The 20,995-nt window shown below is 42.9% G+C and overlaps 1 protein-coding gene across 3 annotated transcripts; it reads left to right on the top strand.

Moving 5' to 3' along the window:
* The first annotated feature begins 171 nt into the window (after positions 1–171).
* Positions 172–20,986, top strand: nrbp2b (nuclear receptor binding protein 2b). 3 transcript variants are annotated; one of them, XM_054766264.1, is made up of 19 exons: positions 620–768; positions 1,622–1,690; positions 15,581–15,703; positions 15,836–15,937; positions 16,014–16,103; positions 16,322–16,362; positions 16,438–16,532; positions 16,624–16,647; positions 16,736–16,822; positions 17,333–17,388; positions 17,457–17,552; positions 17,635–17,767; positions 17,844–17,946; positions 18,041–18,091; positions 18,164–18,299; positions 18,504–18,566; positions 18,702–18,765; positions 18,860–18,915; positions 18,998–20,986. In XM_054766264.1, exons 3-19 carry the CDS (start codon positions 15,626–15,628, stop codon positions 19,082–19,084), a joined length of 1,362 nt encoding a protein of 453 aa, XP_054622239.1. In that variant the 5' UTR covers positions 620–768; positions 1,622–1,690; positions 15,581–15,625; the 3' UTR covers positions 19,085–20,986. The 3 variants fall into 3 exon arrangements, with proteins under 3 accessions (XP_054622238.1, XP_054622237.1, XP_054622239.1); XM_054766263.1 differs by lacking the exon at positions 1,622–1,690 and having other exon boundaries at positions 172–768; positions 18,504–18,557; XM_054766262.1 differs by lacking the exon at positions 1,622–1,690 and having other exon boundaries at positions 172–768.
* Positions 20,987–20,995: the final 9 nt, after the last annotated feature.

Here is a 20,995-nt window from a genome sequence, read left to right as displayed (position 1 = left end):
TGTTCAACTCATTTGGATTTTTTGCCATATTTGTGAAAATAAACATGGAAGACTGAATAATATCAGTCTTATCGCGCTAGTATCACTCAAATACCGATACTGCTCTTTGTGTCGTTGTTTGGATCGGCCCGCCCACCCCCAACGCGCGCGCACACACACAAACACGCACACACGGTGCTGGCTCGGACGCAGGCTCACACACACTGGGAGCTCGGCACCTATCGGCTTGGAACATAAATTGTCCTCCATAAAAGCCAGCGAGCCATGCAGCTACCGCATTGACTGGGAAGCTTTCCACGTCGAGCCAACATCTTGCCCACGGCTAGCTAGGAGCGAGGGTTCAGCGAGCAGCCTCAATTTTGTACTTCATTCCTAGCTAGCGACGAGCTGCGACCTGTGTCTGCTATTTACCTAAAAGGGGGTGTGGCGTTTCTCTCTACCAGGAAGAGAACCAAACTCTTACATCTTATTTTGCCAATGTAGATGTTTTGAGCGACACGCCGGATAGAGAGAGAGACAGAGAGAGCGTCGTCCTGTGAGTATTCATTCCGCCTCTACGGCAGCGAAACAACGCAGGAGGGTGCTGGTGCCTGGGGTGATACTGGCGGTGGGAAAGGGAGGTGCAGTTTGCCACCAAACAGCCTGAAGATGACGATGTCCGTCCCGGAGAGGAAATCGGGATCGGAGGGAAAAGAGGAGGAGAGCGAGGATGAGAGTGAGATCCTGGAGGAGAGCCCCTGTGGACGCTGGCAGAAGCGCAAAGAGCAGGTAAGGTGGGCGTGTCTACGTATGTGCGTCTTGACACGTACGTGCGCGAGTGCGGTACTTCAACGTTAGGTAGACGTTTAATACACTTTTTAATAACATCCAATACCAGAGTTGTCTTTGCAAAGAAATTAAGCCTCACTTTTTGAAATAACGTGTATTATTTTGCTTGTAGTTTTCAGTGCCAAAAACTGACAGCTGTCTCTCAATTTGACCCTTTCATGCACTTTAGTTTAATCAAAGACTGTACGTTTTTCTCTGACGTTTCAGGTTTATTGAAGGCAAAAATCTTGTTCCGAAAACTCCTGTTAGCTTGTCTTTGACGTGCCCGTTAAGTTTAAGTTTGTTGAAGGCCTTGACACTTCCAACAACACGTACGAGAAGTTTGTTGAAGTCTCCCTCGTCTCTAAAAACACTAATTGTTTTTGGTGTTTCAGAAAACACGTACGTTAAATTTATCTTTCTGAAAAATCACATATTGTCGTCGTTGTGTTTGTTGTTATACATCCACGCAACTTCTTTGTCAAGCTAATGTGGCTCACACAGGTAAGCTATGAGTACCAGCTAGTGGTACAAATGTGAATTACACCCCTCATGACAATCATTCATTAAAAAATGGTCTCAAAAAACGGTTGACAATACTGTCGATTATCGACGATAATTTGTAGCGCAATTATCAACCAGCTAAATTTGTTATCTAATTAATTGCATTCATGTTTCCAAAAAATCGTATATTATCGTCTCCAATGTTGACGAAAAAGTATGTTTTGTTTGTTGAAGTCTCTAAATTGTCTTTGAAGTTTCTAAAAAACACTTGTTAGGTTTGTTGAAGACTAATTGTGTTTCAATGTTTAAGAAAAAGACACGTACGGGAATCGTCTTCGATGTTTCCGAACACCTGTCAGGTTGATGTTTCCCAATACAGGTACGTTAAGTTTGTTGGAGACTCTAAACAGTTTTTAACATGTACAAAAACACGTTGCGTTTGTTGAATCCTCTCAATTGTCTTTGCGAAAACACGTGCGCAAGGTTTGCATAATTCCCTATGAAATCTGCCTAGCAACAGGTGACAAGCATATAGCATTGGAGCAATCGTGTAGCTCTGCTTTCCTGATGGCTTTAATCTTAATTCAGTCCACTTCATAATGTGTGCTGTACCTCACTAAACAAGCTGCTGCTGCGTGCGTCGTGACGGAGCAAACAAGCCGTTTAAACAAGACCCTTCATTATCAGAGAGCGAGCAAGGCGGCCATGTACGACTCAGCGAGCTGTGCAGCTGACGACTGCAGATAAACTTTTAACATGAAGGTTATCTCTCACTCGCACAACTCCTTTGCCTTTGCCAGTGTCACCTGACCTCGCACCGCCACGCCGGAAAGCACCCGCGGCCTTTGGCGGCCCCTGCCTGGTGTTGTTCCACCCATTGATTAGCTAACTGTAGCGATTCCATTACTCCCACTCACCCGCCCGCTTAGCGCATCGATAAGAGCTGTGTGTTGCATCAGGTCATGAGATCACGTGGCTCCTTTATTTAGCATTTAGTTAATTAGCATTTCTGCTTGCCATGACACTTTGTGAAACATGCTTGCATGTAAACATCGCTGGTAAACAGGGATTATACAATGCCAGATATGCCCCCTAGTGGCTGTGAGCAGCATCACGTACAGGGGATTGGACGCACTCAATTCCAGCATAGGTAGATGGCGTCCAAAGTCATTGATACGAGTGGATTAGCTTACCTTTTAATAATTACGCAAAACAATAGGCACTGATGTCGGTGCAAAACCCGCGTTATTGGTCGCCATCTTACTCCTGCTTTCTTTACACTCGACAAGCCTGCAGCGGATCGCCTAGCGGAACATGCATAGCCGGTAAATAAGTCAGTGTGTCAAAGTTCAAGCAGAATTCGCGCTGCTTGATTTGTTATTGAGCTGGGGTATTAAAATAAACACTTGTCACATGGTTTAGTTGCTGGCTTAATCCCCGTGGCTCTGAAGGAAGGCACTTTTTTTTTCTTGAGGCATTATGAAGCGGCGGAAAGCAGCTGCAACGGGTATCTTTTTTTTAATGTGACTTGACGGGAAATTAAGCAGCGCTATGATTACATGAAAGAGAAAAAAAACTGCGGTTGAGTCACCTGTGGAGCTTCCAGAATGGCGACATTTCGGAAAGACGCCAACGAACGTGTCAAAATCAGATTACTTTGGGTAGCTTGTCGCTAAATATGCACGAGAATGTGCTCTCATGGACACAACTGATGTGAAAGGGTGGTTTAATACGAGCACAACATTGCTCTTTTGTGTGTGTCCACCAATGAACGTATGGCAGTTGGTCTAGCTCCGGCCCTTTAGGCACCGTAACAGCACGGCCTGTACCCCAACCAAAGGACGCACTCCACAAATCATTTTTAATAGCCTTGCTTGGCGGAAACAAAGCCAAAACATTACAATCAGCCAATTCCACTACTGTTTTATTGCTGGGTTGTGAGGTCACATGACTCTCCGTCTTAGATGTATGAATGGTTTAACGGGATAATTCTTGTGTGTGTTGACATGCTCTGGTTTATGACCTAGAAGTGTTTGACCCAGCCTAACATTAGATAGATTAGATGTAGCGAGGAACGCTCACTGCTGCCTTTTGAGCAGATTCTGTTGAAGGCTTTGGGAAAAGCATGAAGGGAGCTTGCAAAACAAAACAGGAGCACCCATGTGAAGATGTTGTTTACTCACAGTTTCATGTCTGGCATCTAGAAGCTGTGACGCTGGGAACATTCTTCCTGGTCAACTGTGTGTGTGTGTGTGTGTGTGTGTGTGTGTGTATGTGTACGTGTGTCTTCTTTCATCACAACATGTCTCCTGACTAGCGAGAAGTTGCTTCAGATTAGGATCACAGATTATTTTCAGTCAGTGACTGACAATGATGTTGTTGAAATGCGATTTCCTGTTTACTTATGCTGCGTTCCCAGCAAATTTAAGTACAGGCGACCAACTTTTCTGTCTTCAAGATGCCTACGCTGAACCCCTAACCCTCAAGTCCAATCAAACATGTTACTAAAGGTCCTCCGTTATGCAAAATGGACTTTGAAGTGAAAAATCTATCATCTCCCCATCACTTGTTGGCTTCACTTGTGAGAGAAGAGGCGCTCAAACGGTCACTTTTGACGGTCGCGAACCAAATAAAGGCTTCACTGCACATCTTAAAATAAAGGTTGGCACTCTCGATTCCTTTTACTGATTCGAGTTTTCATGTGTCACTCACTCGAGTTGATGGAGAAGTTGATTCACTCGAGTCGAGTGTCACGGCGCACATGCGCAAAAAAACCCCATTGAGACTCCTATCACCTCTCGTAACACTCGTACTGATTTCCTTTTTGATCTAGCTAGCGGCAGCAGGGCAAGTGAACAAGTTAACAGAGACGAATGCCCGTGAGTCGGGGCTCAGTCAAAAACTAGCAAGTTTTGAACGACTCGGTCAATACTCAAAGACCATCTCTGCTGCCAAGTATCCGTCAGTCAGTTCCAGACGTGGGAGCTGTAAGTTTCATTATTTTGTTTTTCTTCAACAAATAGGCTAAACCACGGGTGTCCAATCTTTTTTGTTTTATTTTGGTTTCATTTTATTTCCATAATGTACCGCGGGCCAATAAACCGCACTTTGGACACCCCTGCGCTGCCAACTACTCAGCAACCAGCAGAGGTGCTGTTGTACTCTCGCTGTCTAACTGACGTCACGTAGACAGGGCGTCCAAAGAGCCTGCTGCTTTTTGCTTGCGACGTTCCTGTCACTGCAGCCGGACATCTGGCACATGGATGTTTTCCCAGCGTTGGTCCGTGCGGAATGTGTCAGAGCCGTGGCGTGTTTGAAGTGTTCAAAACCAATAGCCGCCATCAAAGTCCAGAAGGGCAAAAACAATAAGATAAAGACTGTGAAGGAATGTAACGACATCCTACATTATTGAACATAATCACAGAGGGGATTCAGAGGCTTTCTCACAGCCGCCTGCAGGGGCTCCAGGAGGTTTCTCATGACGTTTAAGGACCAATACACGTGTGTTCTTTGATCCAAGTGCAGTGCACGTACCGTATCCCAGCACCTGCTGGGCGGCGCAAGACCTTGCCCTTCTTTCCTGACAGCAGCGGGCGGCGGGCCGGGGGTGGTGGTGCAAATGTCAAAGCAATGACTTATTGACCGTGGCCACACCCACCTCGAATGCCTTTGCATTCTTTTTAAAGCTGCGCAACACTCTAAAAGTGCATTAGAGAGCATTACGCACAATTGGGCTGCGTCTGAGGATGTGTGCATCACAGTCATGAGACACTAATGCACAACTCTTCTGCACTGGAAGATTCCGCCCTGTTTGATGAATCACAGCCAGTCAAGAATTGAGCTATAAAGGACGCTGAGGTTAGATTCCTTATTCTGGACCCTTGCTGGTTGTTAGCAGAGGCTAAGCTAACTACTCGTATTTTAAGCTGTTGAAGTGAAGGCTCACACTTCCTAGTACGCTACAGTAATCCCTCCTTTATCGTGATTGATTGGTTCCAGACCTGACCGTGATAAGTGAATTTCTGCAAAGTAGGATTTCTCATTTATAAATGGAATACTTTTGTATTTACAGCATAGAAAACCTGTTTCCGACCTTCTAAATGCGTTTTTTTAACATTATTAGAGCCCTCTAAACATTAAATAACACCCCTATAGTCACCTTTACACTTGTATTGCCAATATAGTCAACACAATAAGAGAAAATAAGCCATTTAAGACAAAAATAAGAGTCAGGGGTTCAGAGTTGAGTTTTAGCTTGGTGTGAGTTACTGCAGCAACAGTTTTTATGAGGGATTGTTGTGCCCGTTGTGACATAATTCAAAGTTGCAGAAAAAGCCTATCTGGCCAACGCTGTCACCAAACATTACAGTAACATTACTGACACCTAGTGACCAGTGCAGAATACGACATATCATTCCCAGCGTCATTGAATGCATCTTCTGAATGCCTTACCTTTATATATTTAGCAATTTTTTTTCTTAATTTAAACGAAAATATGTGAAATTTTGCTTGTGTGTATAGTTTTTGACTAGTAACAGGCCGTATTAAACCACGAAACAGCATGCTTTATTAATTAATATATTTTTGACCTACTTGCTGTACTTACTCACAATACTTGCCAAATTAACATTCCTACTTGCTGACAGTAAGGAGCTAAACCAGCGGCTAAATTAGCATCCCAGTTAGCGACTAGTCCACTACTTTGTCAACTTAATCAATATCATCAACTGACGTGTCGACTGTGGGAAATGAAGTGTCTTATTTCCCTTCCGCTTGCCTGCAGGGAACAACGACTTTGCATTGAAGAACAAAGTGATTGGCACTCAGATGTTTTGCTATCTGATAAGAGAACCAATTTTCCAGGAGGCCTATAATAACGATGCAGAAACACGCAACTCATGCATAAATTTACCGTACGTGGACGTCGTTCTCCTCGGATGAAATAATCAAATTGTGCCACACAAGCGGAAATACGCTGTGGGATGGAAAAGCGACTTTGTGTTCAGAATTGGAATGTTTTGGTGCTGCAGGCGGCGATCAATCAGGACCATGCCTGATGCATTTTATTATTATTATTATTATTATTATTATTACTAATTTATGGGGCCAGCTTTGTCCCGGCTGCACGTGTTTGTTGTCTCCTCGCCCACCTACTTCCATGATGTTTAAACAAATGCGCACACTCGGATATCTCCCTCTCAGCGACGGCATGAAGATGTTTAAGGGCATGCATCAATGGCATAGCAGGATGCTGCTGAAAAGTGCCCAGGGAGTAGTCTGTGTCGCTGGGATTGCTCTGTCTCGTCGCTTGAGAGGATAAGCCGTATAAACCTCTTAGGCTGCAAACAGCTTTGAGCCCATCATGGAGAGAAACCCTGCAAGACAGCTGATTTTTTTTTTTTTCATTCATATTTGGTCTTTTCTATCTGCGCTCGTCCGTATGGGACACCTTCTTAGCGAGCTTGGCTAATTTAGATGCATGAACAATGCAGGAAGGAGTGGAGAGCGCTGAAAAAAGTGGTTTATCCTGCTCTGCTGTGATGTTTGTCTACTCTTCTTTTTTCTCCTTTCTTTGCTGCAAACGCGGCACTGCAGTAAGGCTGCACACATCCCCGGCCTTGTCGTTTAATGCAGGCAGACTCCAAGTACTCCACAGTCATTTGCATTTTTTATAAGTAACGGGAAGCAGGCCAGGTATAGGCAAGCAAAACAAAAACACCGTTTTTCTTTTGGAGAACTTGTGGAACTGCTGCTTATTTTCCAGGAACTGGGCTGCGTGGTTAAAAAAAGACCAATGTGTGTAAAACCCTCAGCCCGGTCCTCTGCTCTCCTCACTGTGGGGGAGGCAGTGGGGGGGGGGGCTAGTGATCAGAATGACTCTTTGCTTTCAAACTGTATGGTGAGATAAACACTTTTAGATAATTATGTAAGGCAGAGAAAGCAAAGAACCCTAAATGGCAACGTGACAGCAGAGTTGTGAAAGGTTTTATCTTTCACAGTGACATCTTTTTTTAACAGTAGTGGAAACACTTGAGCCATGTGGTCATGCCGAGTGTTTCTTCACTTCATGTTCTCTTGGCAAAATGTTCTTCACACGCCTCCAAATTGTTCTTTTTTTTTTTTTTTTTTTAAACTACTACTCAAGTTTGATAGCAAACGGTTTAACCCACTTCCAAACTTTTTCCAGCGAGGGCCACATACTAAAAAATGGGAGGATGCAAGGGCCACTTTAATATTTTGTAAAGCAACACACGTACGTAGATATGCTATGAAGTTATGTATATTTCAATAAAAAACTGCAAAAGCCCATTATTTATCAGTATGAACGCATTTTTGTTATTGTTAATTTTCCAAATACTTCAACTTTCTTCTTAATCTACCTTTAATACATTTTTCTTTGCAATATTAAAACTTTAACCCCATAATATTTGGACTTTATTTCTAACTTTTTTCCCAACTTAATTTTCCAAAAATTACATCCTTATTTCTCATAATATTATGACTAAAAAAACAGTTTTTCTTTAATATTTCAACTCTATGCTGCTAAAATGATGTCATTTTTCCTGACAATATTACAGGTTTATTCCCGTAAAATTGCAACTTTTTTATTCTTAGCATGTGACTTTTTTCTCTTCATATTTTTACTTTATTCTTGTAAAATTACAGCAGTTTTTTTTTGTTAATTGTCCAACTTTCTCCGAGTAAATATTTTTCTTGTAATTCTGACTTTATTGTCATAATATTCTGATTTTATTTTATTGGCTCTATTTGTTGTTTTGTTAGTTTGTCATATACGGCTTTAAAAAATCTTTCTTTAATAGTTCAACTTTATGCTATTAAAATTATTAATTTTCTTCATAATATCACAACGTAAAATTACGGCTTTTTCTCATTAGATTACAACCTTTTTCTCTTAATATTTTGACTTTATTCTTGTAAAATTACTGCTGTTTTTTGCAGTTGTTTTCTTTCTTTGTTGAGTTTTTTTTTTTTTAATGTGCTGCGGGCCAATAAAAAACTGCCGTGGGCGGCAAATGGCTCCCAGGCCTCACTTTGGACACTGCTGATTTAACCCATGAATGACTGAAGCATTGAAACAAGCTAGCAAAATACTGTCTAGCACATTTGTTTGCATGTGACTGAACCTTGTAAGTGCCCAACTGCGATATTTCTGATTTCCCAGCCGTCTCGAATGCAGCACAGAGATAACATGAAGCCGCGCTGTTGCTAACGAATGCCTGCATCGCAGCAGGGCGGGGGTTCTCAATTATTTCCTGTCATGCCCGCACTGTGGGACAGAAATGTTTTTGTGCCCCCCTGATTTGAAACTGATAATATCTATTTATTTATCTGTACTGTACAGACTCAACTGGAAACTTTTAAAAACACACAGCAGGGCGGCGCCACACTCGCTTTATTTATTGAGTCGGTGTTAACATGCAAAGCCGTGTAGAGAGGTGGTCTTGCTCGCGTCGCAGCAGAAAGGGCTCTTATCTAGTGAGCAAATAAGTAAAGAATCACGGGCTGACCTTGTAGGCTTGTTTGATTGGTGGGAGTAGAGGGGTGTGACTGTAACAAGGGGGAAAAGTCAAGCTAAGACGAACACTTGCACAGATGTTTATCGGCTCTGCTTTTCTGCTATGATGGCCAGCCCTCGTTTAACAGGTGCAAAGGTATTCAAAACATGCGCTGCAGGCCTTGAACTGGTGTGAGGTGGATACATGTCCTGCATGTCTGTCGTTGCAGGCAAATGGCAGATTAAACCCTCATCTCTCAAGAGGAGTGAAAGGGTGAAACTCTTACGTAACAAGGCCGCTCAACGCTTGCTATGCTCGTCACGTCCCGGCCGGTGCAGCTCGCCACGCTTTGAATGCGTCCCTCCCCTGCCTTTCCTTGTAAACCCGCGGCTTTGTCACGGTGACAATGGGAAGGAGGACAGTTGCGGCAACCTCAAACATGAAATGAGATTGTCTGGTGAAGGACCCACCGTGCGACGCGCTAGTTTTCATTACGCACGGCCTCGCTCGGCTGCATTCCTCACGATGGGGACTCTTGAGCGGGGAAATGAAGACGTGATGAGAACCGAGCTCTGTTAATTTCATTTCATCTGCCCCCCGTGACCTTGTCCACAAAGTCACAACACCATCAGCTGCCAACATCATGGGATGTCACAATGAGCATTCATACCCATATCTGATGAAGTGATTAACAATTATATCTGTTGAACACCATTTTCACATTTATGTAACTGTTCTTAACTTCCTTTTCCCTCTCCCATCTGCTCCTTGCTTACCTGCGGCACAGAGCTAAACACACGCTAACAAACTGCAGTAAACCCAGCCTCCTGATTCTTGTTGAGTTATACCAGGGGTGGGCAAAGGCCCGCAAAGCGTCTTAATCTGGCCCACCGGCCGTTCCCAAATTCCTGTTTTTACACCGTATCCAGCAACATGACTTGCGGTGCTATTGTGGCACGCTTGAGGGGAAATAGTCAGAATACAATCTGTAGCTTGTACAAAAAGGCGATCCGAACAACACAGCACGTCAACACGCACGTGACGCGCCATGTGTGCATACAAATATCAACGCAAAACACCCATGCCCAAAATTACACCCATGTAGTCTTGCCGCAAGGCATGCTGGGTAGCTTGTGCTGCGTTTGTTGCAGATTTGCTTGATTGCAAAATATGTTGAGGAGGTCGTCCGGGAAGTAAAGAAGGAGGGACGTGAGCATACTCTGGAAAGCCAATGTTTTATTGTTGATAGCTCATATTGTTGTTGCCGCTGTACTACCCGGCATGCCTTGCGGCACTTGCAAATGTTGTAAATAGCAGTTAATGTTACTTGTTGGTCATAGGGTTACGACGCTTCGTGGTTACGGACACGGCCCTATAAATTAATTTAAAACGTAATTTTGGTCCGTGAATGCAAGACTTGCTCGAGAGGTAGTTACAGAGTCCGTGGCGGACAGCAAGAACGCAGAATGCAGAACAGTATCGCTTTTTAACTTTTGCACTTTGTACTGCCGAGAAGAGAAATGGCCACAAATAAAACCGCTCGGCTGTCACGACCATTATTAAGGATACAGATTACTGAAAGCTAGTGGGGTCATGGATTCTGTGTGCTGTTACAAGGAGATCTGGGAGGAGAAGAGGAGGTTATCCGTCTAGACTGGACAATATTTTAAGGAGGTAGGACAACCACAGGGATAAAAGTACAACGTTGTTCTTTTTTTTAATGCACGTTTCATTTGATTCTTGTATTACATTTTTAATTACTGTATTCTGTTTCCTGTGTGAGTGACTTTGAACTTCACAGCTTCACAGATTTTGCAAAATATATGAATTAATAAATCATCGCTGTTTCGTTGTTGACTGCAGCCTATTGTTAGTTTCAAAACATGCATGTTTCAGCAAATTTGACATATATTTGGTCTAAATTAAGCATTTGCAAACATACAAATGGCTAAATAAACTAAAATACATATATAAGGCATTCAGAAAACGCATTGTAAAATGTAGTATTGGTCACTGGTCACTGGGTGTCAGTAATGTTGCATTATGTTGAGACAATAGCCACCACAGGAAGTACGAAACAGGAAGTAAAAAATAAATGCATGAGTGAGTGTATATTTGTTAGTCTTCATTGATGTTATTGTGTCTGCTGTATTGGGTAATAAGAATAAGCTGTATTTTTTCATGTCTAGAGGGCTCTAGTATTGTTAAAAAACGGATTTGGAAGGTCGTAAACAAGTTTTGTACGCTCTTAACGACGAAAATATAATCCTAGTTCAGGGAAATTCACTCATCACGGTCAGATCTGGAACCAATTCATGTACACTAAACTTACTAGGAACGGAACTTGTCGTGAATTCAGACTAGTCGAGCCTGATTCCCTTGCACAGCGACGAGTGCTAGCGTCCATTGCGGATGTCCTGTCATTCATCACATTTAGATTAGAAAAGGTGCTTTTAATATTTCATGTCCTTTATCCGACGGGTGTCATCTTGTTATGTCATCACGCTGAAAACATACACACACACACACACACACGCACGCACACACATGCTTCATTGAGATTGGTTGCAACGGGTACATGTGACATCTCGGGGCTATAGACGGTTAGAGAGAGAGCGAGAGTGCGACGGAGGCGGATTGTGCGGCTGGCTGGCGAAGGTCAGCAAACGGTCAGTGGCTCAGCGTGCTGGCACTGGCGGGACGTGGTGAGGAGGCGGGAGGGAGGCGAGCAATGAGAGCCTTCTTCTCTGGGGCACAAGTGTACAAATCAACATATCCATACTGTAGTAATGTCCCGTATCTTCTGTGTGCCATACCTTTCCGCTTGTACGGAAGCATCTGATTGATGCTGCTGCCACGTACTCGTACTCGGCGTGCATCAATATGAAGACAATGCACTTGCACATGAAAGCAGCACCTTCTGCACATCTCCAGCTGTGCTTGCGCAGCTTCGGAAAGAAAGAAAAAGCCAACACAGCCTCATTTGCATACACCACCCCACCCGAGGAGGCAGCCATCGTCGCTCTCATGGGTGTAGCCTGTTGTCTGGCGTCCACATGAAATATTCATGCGGTGCGGGGTGCCAGCTCGTGGCGGCGGTTGGAGGTGTAGGATGAGGCCGGCTGGCGATGACGTACGCAAACGAGTGGGCCACAAGGCCGCCTGTCACCACCGAGACGCGCTGTGTACCCACTCAGACTCTCAGACAAAGATCTTCTTTCATTTATCGCCCGTGACAACAGCACACGCTTTACCTGTCTGAGTGCGCATTGCATACAATAGACAAGGCTAAGATTGAGTGTTAGAGAGCACCTTTGTTATGTGACACATTTACAACTCCAAACTGATGTCGAGGTGGTCACTTTGCACCGTTTTGTTGGAATTTTGCAAAAGCCACAATGTTGCTTCGGGATATTTTGGTTATTTTCCCCCAGGAACTTATCCCGAGTGCCCTTCTTGATGCGTCCCTCCTGTTATTTTTACCTCGTTTTTCCCTCCCACAGCTTTGGAGCTGTTTATTTTCCCTCGTGCACTTTGAATAGTTAAAGCCTTTTACTTCTTGTCAGCGTTTTATAGTAATAAATAAATAAGACGAACTTAGAGAGTGTTCTGACATGGGGTTGCGCAAACTTAGTCTGGATTTTCGAGTCGTATCTCGCACCGCAGCTTTCAGGTTTTGGCTCTAAAAATTGAGCGTTCTTGCTAGACCTGATTTGCCTGATGAGATTTATTTAGACCAGTGGTTTTCAACTGGTGGGTCGGGAGATGTCTGACGTAAAATTGAGCAATATTCTAGTCATCTTCCTGTATGGGATATATTCATTGTACGGTATGTGATTTTGTGGTCTTATTTACTGCAATTTTGATATTTAATTTTAATTTATGTACTTATGTGCATGCAATTATGTTTTTTTTTTGTCATTTTCTTGACAAAAAAACTTTAGTAACTTCCTCTAAAATGCACTTTGTGTGTATTAATGTTTAAAAAGATAACATTGGCAATTTAAAAGAACAAATGCATTTGCTTGGTTTGTCTTACATAAAAGTATAAATGACATACATAAATACATAAATAAAAGCATAAATTCAAAAATATACTAAAATAGTTTTAAAAATACCTAATCTAATTAAAAGTAAAAAAAATAATAACAAATAAATATAAATAAAAATGACTCAAATAAAAGTGTCATTTTAAAAAAACTAATAAAAATGACTTAAATAAAAGTGTAAAAAATAAAATAAAATAAATATAAATAAAAATGACTTAAATAAAAGTGTAAAAAATATTAAAAATAAATATAAATATGACTTAAATAAAAGTGTCAAAAATAATTACATAAAAATAAAAATTACTTAAATAAAAGTTTTAAAAAAACCTATGAAAAAATAAATTGTCGACAACTCTCGACAAATAATAAAAATGACTTAAATAAAAGTGTAAAAAATAGAAAATAAACAAAAATTACTTAAAAAAAAGTAAAAGAAAAGATCAATAAAAAATAAATACAAATAAAAATGAAATAAAATACATAAAAACATAAAAATACTAAAAATGGACAATGAATGAAATTAAAGGGTAAAAATAATTAATAAACTGATATAAAGTGTAAAAAAGGTAAAAAAAAAAATTACTTAAATAAATGTGTAAAAAACGCTAAAAACATAAGAGTTAAATAAAAGTAGGTCACGACTTCATGACCACTGGAAAATGTGGGCCCCAGGTTGAGACCATTTGAGAACCCCTGATCTAGCACACGTCAGAACAGAAGTTAGTGTTGTTATGATATGAATACAACATCTCTAAATCCCTTTACCGCCTCCCTCACGCCAGCCAATCAGATTCCAAGACTTGTTTACCAGTCTTAGGCTTGCACGGCCATGCAACAGAACACCGCTGATTGTGTACTACGGGCATTTCTCAACATCTAGAGAAAGTAAACAGCCAAGCCCTGACGTCTGAAGCCAAGTGTCACGATTGCACCACTGGCAGCTATTCAGGGGAAGGAATCCCCGCCTCTGCTGTTGCCTGCCAGTCCAGTTCCAGATCGGTAACACCAGTAATCTGATTATCATCTCCCAGTGAGTTGCAGTCGTGTGTATTGTCCGCAAAAGGAACCTCTCCGAGCTTGTGGAGAGACTCGTGGAGTCACCCTGCTAACTAAGAAACAAACATAACGTCCTTAGGGGACGGAATGAGAGAATTAATAGCAGATTTTAGTGGTTGCTGTGGTGGGCTGGCTGAGGCCCCCGTTGAACAATCGCGCTCCTGTTGAGCTGAAAGCTGTTTCATCGCCGGCGCGGCGTGCGCGGTGACATCATGAAGGCCAATCTCTGTGCCGTCTATCAATGCCTAGCATTTAGCTCTAATGGCGGGTGTAGGGAGACGTCTGAATAATCTGCCGCCACCCTGTCATCCAAGCGCACGACATAAACGCCGGGCTGTCAATTTCATGCTGCGGAGATGACGGTAATGAAAGAGGAGTGTGTCAATCATTTGTAATTGCGCTTCCATCAGACAAGAGCAGAGTGATCATACATCGAGTTAAGTCGGCAGGCCTGATTCATGACAACATGAATGGTTTGAATGATATAACTAAGGGGTACTTCAGGAGGATCCCAGAGGGTCACCAGGAAAAAAGGGAGCTTGACGCTAGGCAGCTTCTCGTTTGTTGGGTGATGCAACTAAGAAGAAATGATTATCCGTTCATTTATCGAGAAGTGGGATTACCGGGAATTAGAGGTCTTGCACCGCAATGGAAGCTTGTTAAAACCTGAAGCCAAATCTGGCCTGAATGCCACAGCTGCACTAAGTAACAGGAGGCGGCGGGAGGTCTACCCTTCTGATCTGATGCACTAATATGTTGCAATGAGCAACCTTTCGGGAGGAACTCCACACTTCATCCAGGTTCTGAGTCTTTTTTTTGTTATTATTAATGGAAACAGCACTGTCAGATCTCCATGAATGGATTATACAGAGTTTTTTACAGATGTTATTGGACCTTTGGGGGAGGGTGTGTGTCTCTATAATATTCTCCGATATACTTTTTTTGGTTGAGTACTTCAGAGATATAATGCTTTGCATTTTCAGCCTCAATGCACAAACTGCGACTGTGTGGTTAGCCTTAAGACTGCAATTTGTAGCTCTGTGTTTATTTCAGCAGAGGGGTTTACAGTCTGGGATATGTGTTGATTGAAATGGTGGGCACACATTATTGTCCCCCTGTTAGCTAGCTGTATTTTTTCTATGGCCTGCTGTATAGCAGTTTCCTCAGCACATGCTTTGGAAAATTGTACACAACCACCTGCTTACATTGTTTTAGAGTATAGCAGATCAATATGCATGTGCAGTTACAGGATACCAAACCAAACTTTTTCCACCAAGCTCAATCCATTGTGAAAAATGAAAGAGTGCAAGGGCCACTTTTGCAAACCAATACATGCCAGTTCGCGCCTACAGCCTCTCCAACCATTCATTTGTGTTCATGCACCAGTGTGGGCATTCACTGGCAGCACTGGATGCAAGGTGGGTGAAGTGTCTTGCCCAGGGACACAACGAGAATGACTGCGTGAAGGGAAGAAGGATCGAACCACCACTGCTGCCCAAATGTGCCGCGGGCCAATAAAAAAACAGCGGCCGGTCACAAATGTCCTCTGGATCTCACTTTGGACACCCGCTGCTGTGGATTTTGCAATTGGGGTGCTGTCATCAAGCAAGTGAAACAATTAATAGAATTTTGTCTTTATGCCTGCAGGTGAGCCAAGGTAATGTCCCAGGTGTGGAGAGCGCCTCCCTGGCCATGGACACCGAGGAGGGGGTGGAAGTGGTGTGGAATGAGGTGCTTTTCTCAGACAAGAAGGTGTTCAAAGCACAGGAGGTACAAGAATCTCTTCTTTTGTTTTGAAACTTGCACTTTTACCTACTCAGATATCCAGTGGGATACATTGTGGTCGTCTATCGTGCATATTTAGCAGTATTGTCACGCTATAATATTTTGTGTCTGCTGTAGGAGAAGATCAAGGAGATGTTTGAGAACCTGATGCAGGTGGAACACCCCAACATCGTCAAGTTCCACAAGTACTGGCTGGACATGAAGGAGAGTCAGGCTCGGGTAGGCCCCCACCCACCCCCACCTTGTCTAGTCTTCATTTAGACGTGTCTCGCACTCAACCGTGCACCCTCTGCAGGTCATCTTCATCACTGAATACATGTCATCGGGCAGCCTCAAGCAGTTTCTGAAGAAAACCAAGAAGAACCACAAGACCATGAATGTGAAGGTCGGTGTTGGCTCTCGTCACAGCGTGTTTTTTTTTTTTTCTCCTGCTGTCCAGTCGCTACGCAAATCCATTTTTTAAACAGGATTAGTGGTTATGTAATGCAGCAGCCTGATGGTTCGCCCAGCTCGCACTTTAGTCCCCATAACGCTTTGATACCTCCCGTCTTCTTGTTGAAATAATGCTGAGTATTGTGCTGCAATTTGTGTGTTGTATTTTAGGCCTGGAAAAGATGGTGCACCCAGATTCTCTCTGCCCTCAGGTACTGGATGATCCCTACGTGTCTGTTATTTTTTTAATGCCAGTGCTCAGCAACAACCCTTTCTTTTTTTTAAAGTTATCTGCACTCTTGTGATCCACCAATAATCCATGGCAACCTGACTTGTGACACCATCTTCATCCAGCACAACGGACTCATCAAGATCGGCTCAGGTCTGACCCCTGCTGGGCTTTACATGCCACTACAGCAAGATAATCCAACCTTACTGATCGATCTCATTCGTGCATAATTCTCTTTCCACAGTGTGGCATCGACTGTTTGTTAATGGTAAGGTGCTTTTTCTGCTTCTTTTTATCCATATTTGTCAATCTATTTTGTGGTGGTGATTTATACTGTATTCTACTGTCCTTCGCAGTATTCCCGGACGCCAACGTCCAAGGCAAGGGGAGGCAACATCGCGACGAGCAAAGGAATCTTCATTTTTTTGCACCAGAATATGGAAGTACGTTTAATGGAGTAGTTCTACAATACAGGCCAAAAGTTTAGACAAACACAACACAACTGATGGTCCCAACCATTAATAAGGCAAGAAATCTCACTAAGTAACCCTGAAAGGCACGAACCATTTCAGGTGACTACCTCATGAAGCTCATTGAGAGAACACCATTTTAAGACATAAAATATACTGTATGTCTAGAATATAAGACATATTTTTTTTTGTCAAGTACATAATTCCACATGTGTTCGTTCATAGTTTTGAGAATCTGCAATGTAATTAGTCATGAAAATAAAGAAAACGCATTGAATGAGAAGGTGTGTCCAAACTTCGGGCCTGTACTGTATGTTAGGATTGTTACGTCATGCTGTAATGATGTTGTAATTTCATTCTACTCACTTCACACAAGCCCGGTGTTCCTGTACAGCCCAGCGGTTAAACATTAACTACAAACTTTTCCTTCAAGTTTCCCGTATGTCCCCACCCACTCGCCTCATTCCTCTTTTGTGCTTCCAGCTGGTGAAGATGATTATGCCATAGACATTTTCTCCTTTGGCATCTGTGCTCTGGAGGTGAGAGAAGTGTTGGCTGAAATGTCTCTGCTCGTGTGCGTGTGTTAACAGATTATTTGTACCTGTAGATGGCAGTGTTGGAGATCCAGGCCAATGGAGATGCTGCCGTCTCCAAGGAGGCCATTGTGAATGCAGGTCAATCTCTGGAAGACCCTCTCATGAGAGTGAGTTGAGTTCACACTCATCACCTTCGTTAGAATCAAATGTAAAACGTAAACGATTGATGCTGGTTGTCTCTCCCGGCAGGAGTTCACCCAGTCATGTTTGCGCCATGACGCCAAGCTCCGTCCTACCGCCCACGACCTTCTCTTCCACCGGGTCCTGTTTGAGGTCCACTCCCTCAAGCTGCTGGCCGCCCACTGCCTCATTAACAACCAGTGTGAGTCTCCGGCTCATGGGATCCATCCCTGTGAAAGCACTTTTCGCATTTAAGGTTTGACCATTTGCGTCTACAGACTTGCTTCCCGAGAACTGCGTGGAGGAGAGGACCAAGTCCTTTGACCCCAACGCTGTCATGGCAGAGATCAAGCATGAAGACAGGCTGGGAGTTCAGCTAAAGTAAAATCAAGCACCCTGGTATTTTTGGCAACGTATAAAGATCACATATCGCCTGGAGCCCAGCGCTAACCGTGCTCACTTCAATTTCCGACAGGTACTCCCACGTGTCCCCTTTGGAACTGGATAAGTTTCTGGAGGATGTAAAGTGAGTGTTTCACACAAGTTGTGTACGTGATAATGGCAATCCGCTTGGACTTTTAGCATTTTGTTCTTTCAGGAATGGGATTTACCCCTTGATGAACTTTGCGTCATCTCGACCACACCCCGTCCCCCGCGCCCTCTCCTTGTCTCAGGAGCAGGTGGAGACGGTCAAGACTCCCACTCCGGAACCCCAGGAGACGGAAACCAGGAAGGTTAGCCTTTCACAGCACGCGTGCACCAATATCATTGTCGATATGAACTGATACCTCATTTTTATGGCAATATCGGCCATGCCTGATGTTTGTAATGTTCCAACATCACTTGTACTCTCGTCCATACAACCTGTGAGGGTGTTATTCAGGCTTATAATTTGAAGCTACAGCCTTTTAAAAGACATGTTACTGACTGTTTTCCAGGTGGTTCAGATGCATTGTAACCTGGAGTCCAATGATGAAGGGACCAAAACTCATGTGAGTCAGGTATATTTCAGTACGGCTCTCTTATTGGTCGCCATGTTAAATCTACAGTACATGATTCTATCTTCATTTGACCTGAAGGGGTGATGAATTAAGGTGAGCTCAATTTAATCCTGATTTTTTTAATCCCTTCCCTAGCTGTCTTTATTCCTAAAGATGGATGATAAACTTCATCGGCAGCTTAGCTGTGACATCCTTCCAAGTAGGTTTCCCGCTACTGTGTCATAAAAGGAGAATATTTCTCATTACTTGCAATGAAAGAAGAGAGTAATTTTACCATCATGTGCACCTTTCAGCCGACACATCCAAAGACCTTGCAAGTGAGCTAGTCCACTACGCCTTCATCAATGAGGTACATACTGTGTATTTTGAACACCAGCTAAAGGCAAAATAAAGCTGGTGTTGATTGAGGTCTTTTGTTTCGTGGCGCGAAGGAGGACATCGAGAAGGTGGCGGGTTTCCTGGAAGACGCCATCAACCGACACAGAGTACGAGCACTGGCCACTGGGAGCACACAGTGAGGGAGGGGTGACGGCAGCGGACGAACCCAGACGGATGGACGGAGAGCCCGGAGGGGGGAGCCGTTGAGCACACACACCGATGGAGAAAGAAGAAGGGCCTCTTGTGGCATCCTACAGCCCGAAATGGAAGGATGCTCGACCTTGAGGGTCTGAAAATTACAGGCGACACAAGGAAGCAAAGGGAACAGAAGGCACCGCTTGTGGCAGGACCAGATGCATCAACAAAACAGTGAAAGATCGACAAAGCCGCTTCCCGAAAAGGGCTCGTCTGCCTTAACATATGTTGGCAACTTTTCCATAATGCCTCTCTTTCCAGTATGGTTTATTTTGCTTACAAAGCAGCAGCCGTCTTTTAAAATGAATGTTTGAGTACGCATCATTTGCACTCCAGTGTCCATCCTGATAGCCCAGTTTACTTTATAATCTCCACTTCAGTAGTTCTATTGATACTCCATCCACCCTACAGTTATTCAGCGGACTTATTTATTTCACTTTTACTGTGATTGCACAAGGCGTCTTTATTTGTTGTTGTTTTTGTTTATTTGCGCTATAATATTTTTTACGTGCAAAGTAACATACCTCACTGCACTCCTCCTTGGCTCAAAGGTCACTTCTCCCACACGAGCAACGAGCGATGATGCCTGTCTTTTAGCCTGTAGTGCTCTTAAGGGGGTGTCCCCCTGTCAAATTGTTCTGAATGCCAAAGACTTGCAAAGTGCCTGATATGGCAGTGTTCTTTGGACTAAAACAGATTCATGTGAAACGGCATCAAACCTAATTGACTAATGGGCTGTATTGTTGAAAGCAGAGCTAGATCGTGTGCAAGTGTGCAAAGTCAAATGAGCGTCTGAATGTGCAAATGAACCTTAACTTTGACTCCCAGCTCACGAAGAGCTGCAGATTTTGTACATTGGGTGTAAATATCAGTGGATCATTACTGCAGTTTTAGTTCATGGGGAACAACACATTATAAGACACTTGTCAAATAATTCATAGCGGAGAGTGTGCAGTCAACTTTGTCATATAAATGGCATTAATTTAGCCCCCCCAAAATCATGTTTTTTTCTGTGTCTCCCTGAATACGTTCCAATATTCTGTCTTAACTCCGTCTAGAGGTGTGATAAAGTACAAATCTCCCTGAACATTATTTGAATATGTAGCATTAGTACTGCTGTTATGCAGAACATGTAGAGTTTCCATGAGAGTCCTGTAGGCTGTAGAAAAATGAAATCATAATATCTGATAAAAGGGTATCAAACATTGTAAATTCTCGCAGTCTCACCCACTCTTATTAGATTCGGTCCATACAGCAAAGCATTTTTCCAGGATGAAATTAGACATTAAATGTTTGGCTTGTCTATAGTCTTTTTTGTCTTATTAATGCATTTTTACTCTATGAATTCATAATTTTTATTACAGACTGCTGTACAGTGGTTGCTTAAAGTTTTACTTTGCTTGTCGGTGTTTCTCTGCAGACAAGAGTCCAGTATCTTCCCAGATATTCACCTTCTATGTAGGCTGTGCAGTACATATTTGTGGCTTTATAGGGGGTTTACGGTGGATCCAGTTCCAATGTGAAACAGTGCCACTTCTTGCTCTTTTATGATCTTGTCAGCTGCATGTCTTAAAAGCCTGCGACCACTCAAAAACTCTGCATATTTGCCTTTGACGGTGACGTTTCGGTTGCAGAAAGGAGGGGTCTGATCAAGAAAATGAATGTTTAAATTTTGCAAACATGGTAGGAAATAAATATTATTATTGGTCTTATTTGTCAAATTGACTTTTAATCGTGATTCTGTTCAATGAAGCTTGCCTTTGGATGTGTTCTACTTAAGCATTTGTAAAACAAAAAAATGGTAGCAATGGCATAAATAAATGACAATAAATTATGTGACATACTGATTGTGTACA

The sequence above is a fragment of the Dunckerocampus dactyliophorus genome, chromosome 21 (assembly GCF_027744805.1).
Source record: "Dunckerocampus dactyliophorus isolate RoL2022-P2 chromosome 21, RoL_Ddac_1.1, whole genome shotgun sequence".
Taxonomy (NCBI): Eukaryota; Metazoa; Chordata; class Actinopteri; order Syngnathiformes; family Syngnathidae; genus Dunckerocampus; species Dunckerocampus dactyliophorus.
The sequence above is the reverse complement of the archived record's forward strand: the minus strand, read 5'-3'. Positions and strand labels throughout refer to the sequence as shown.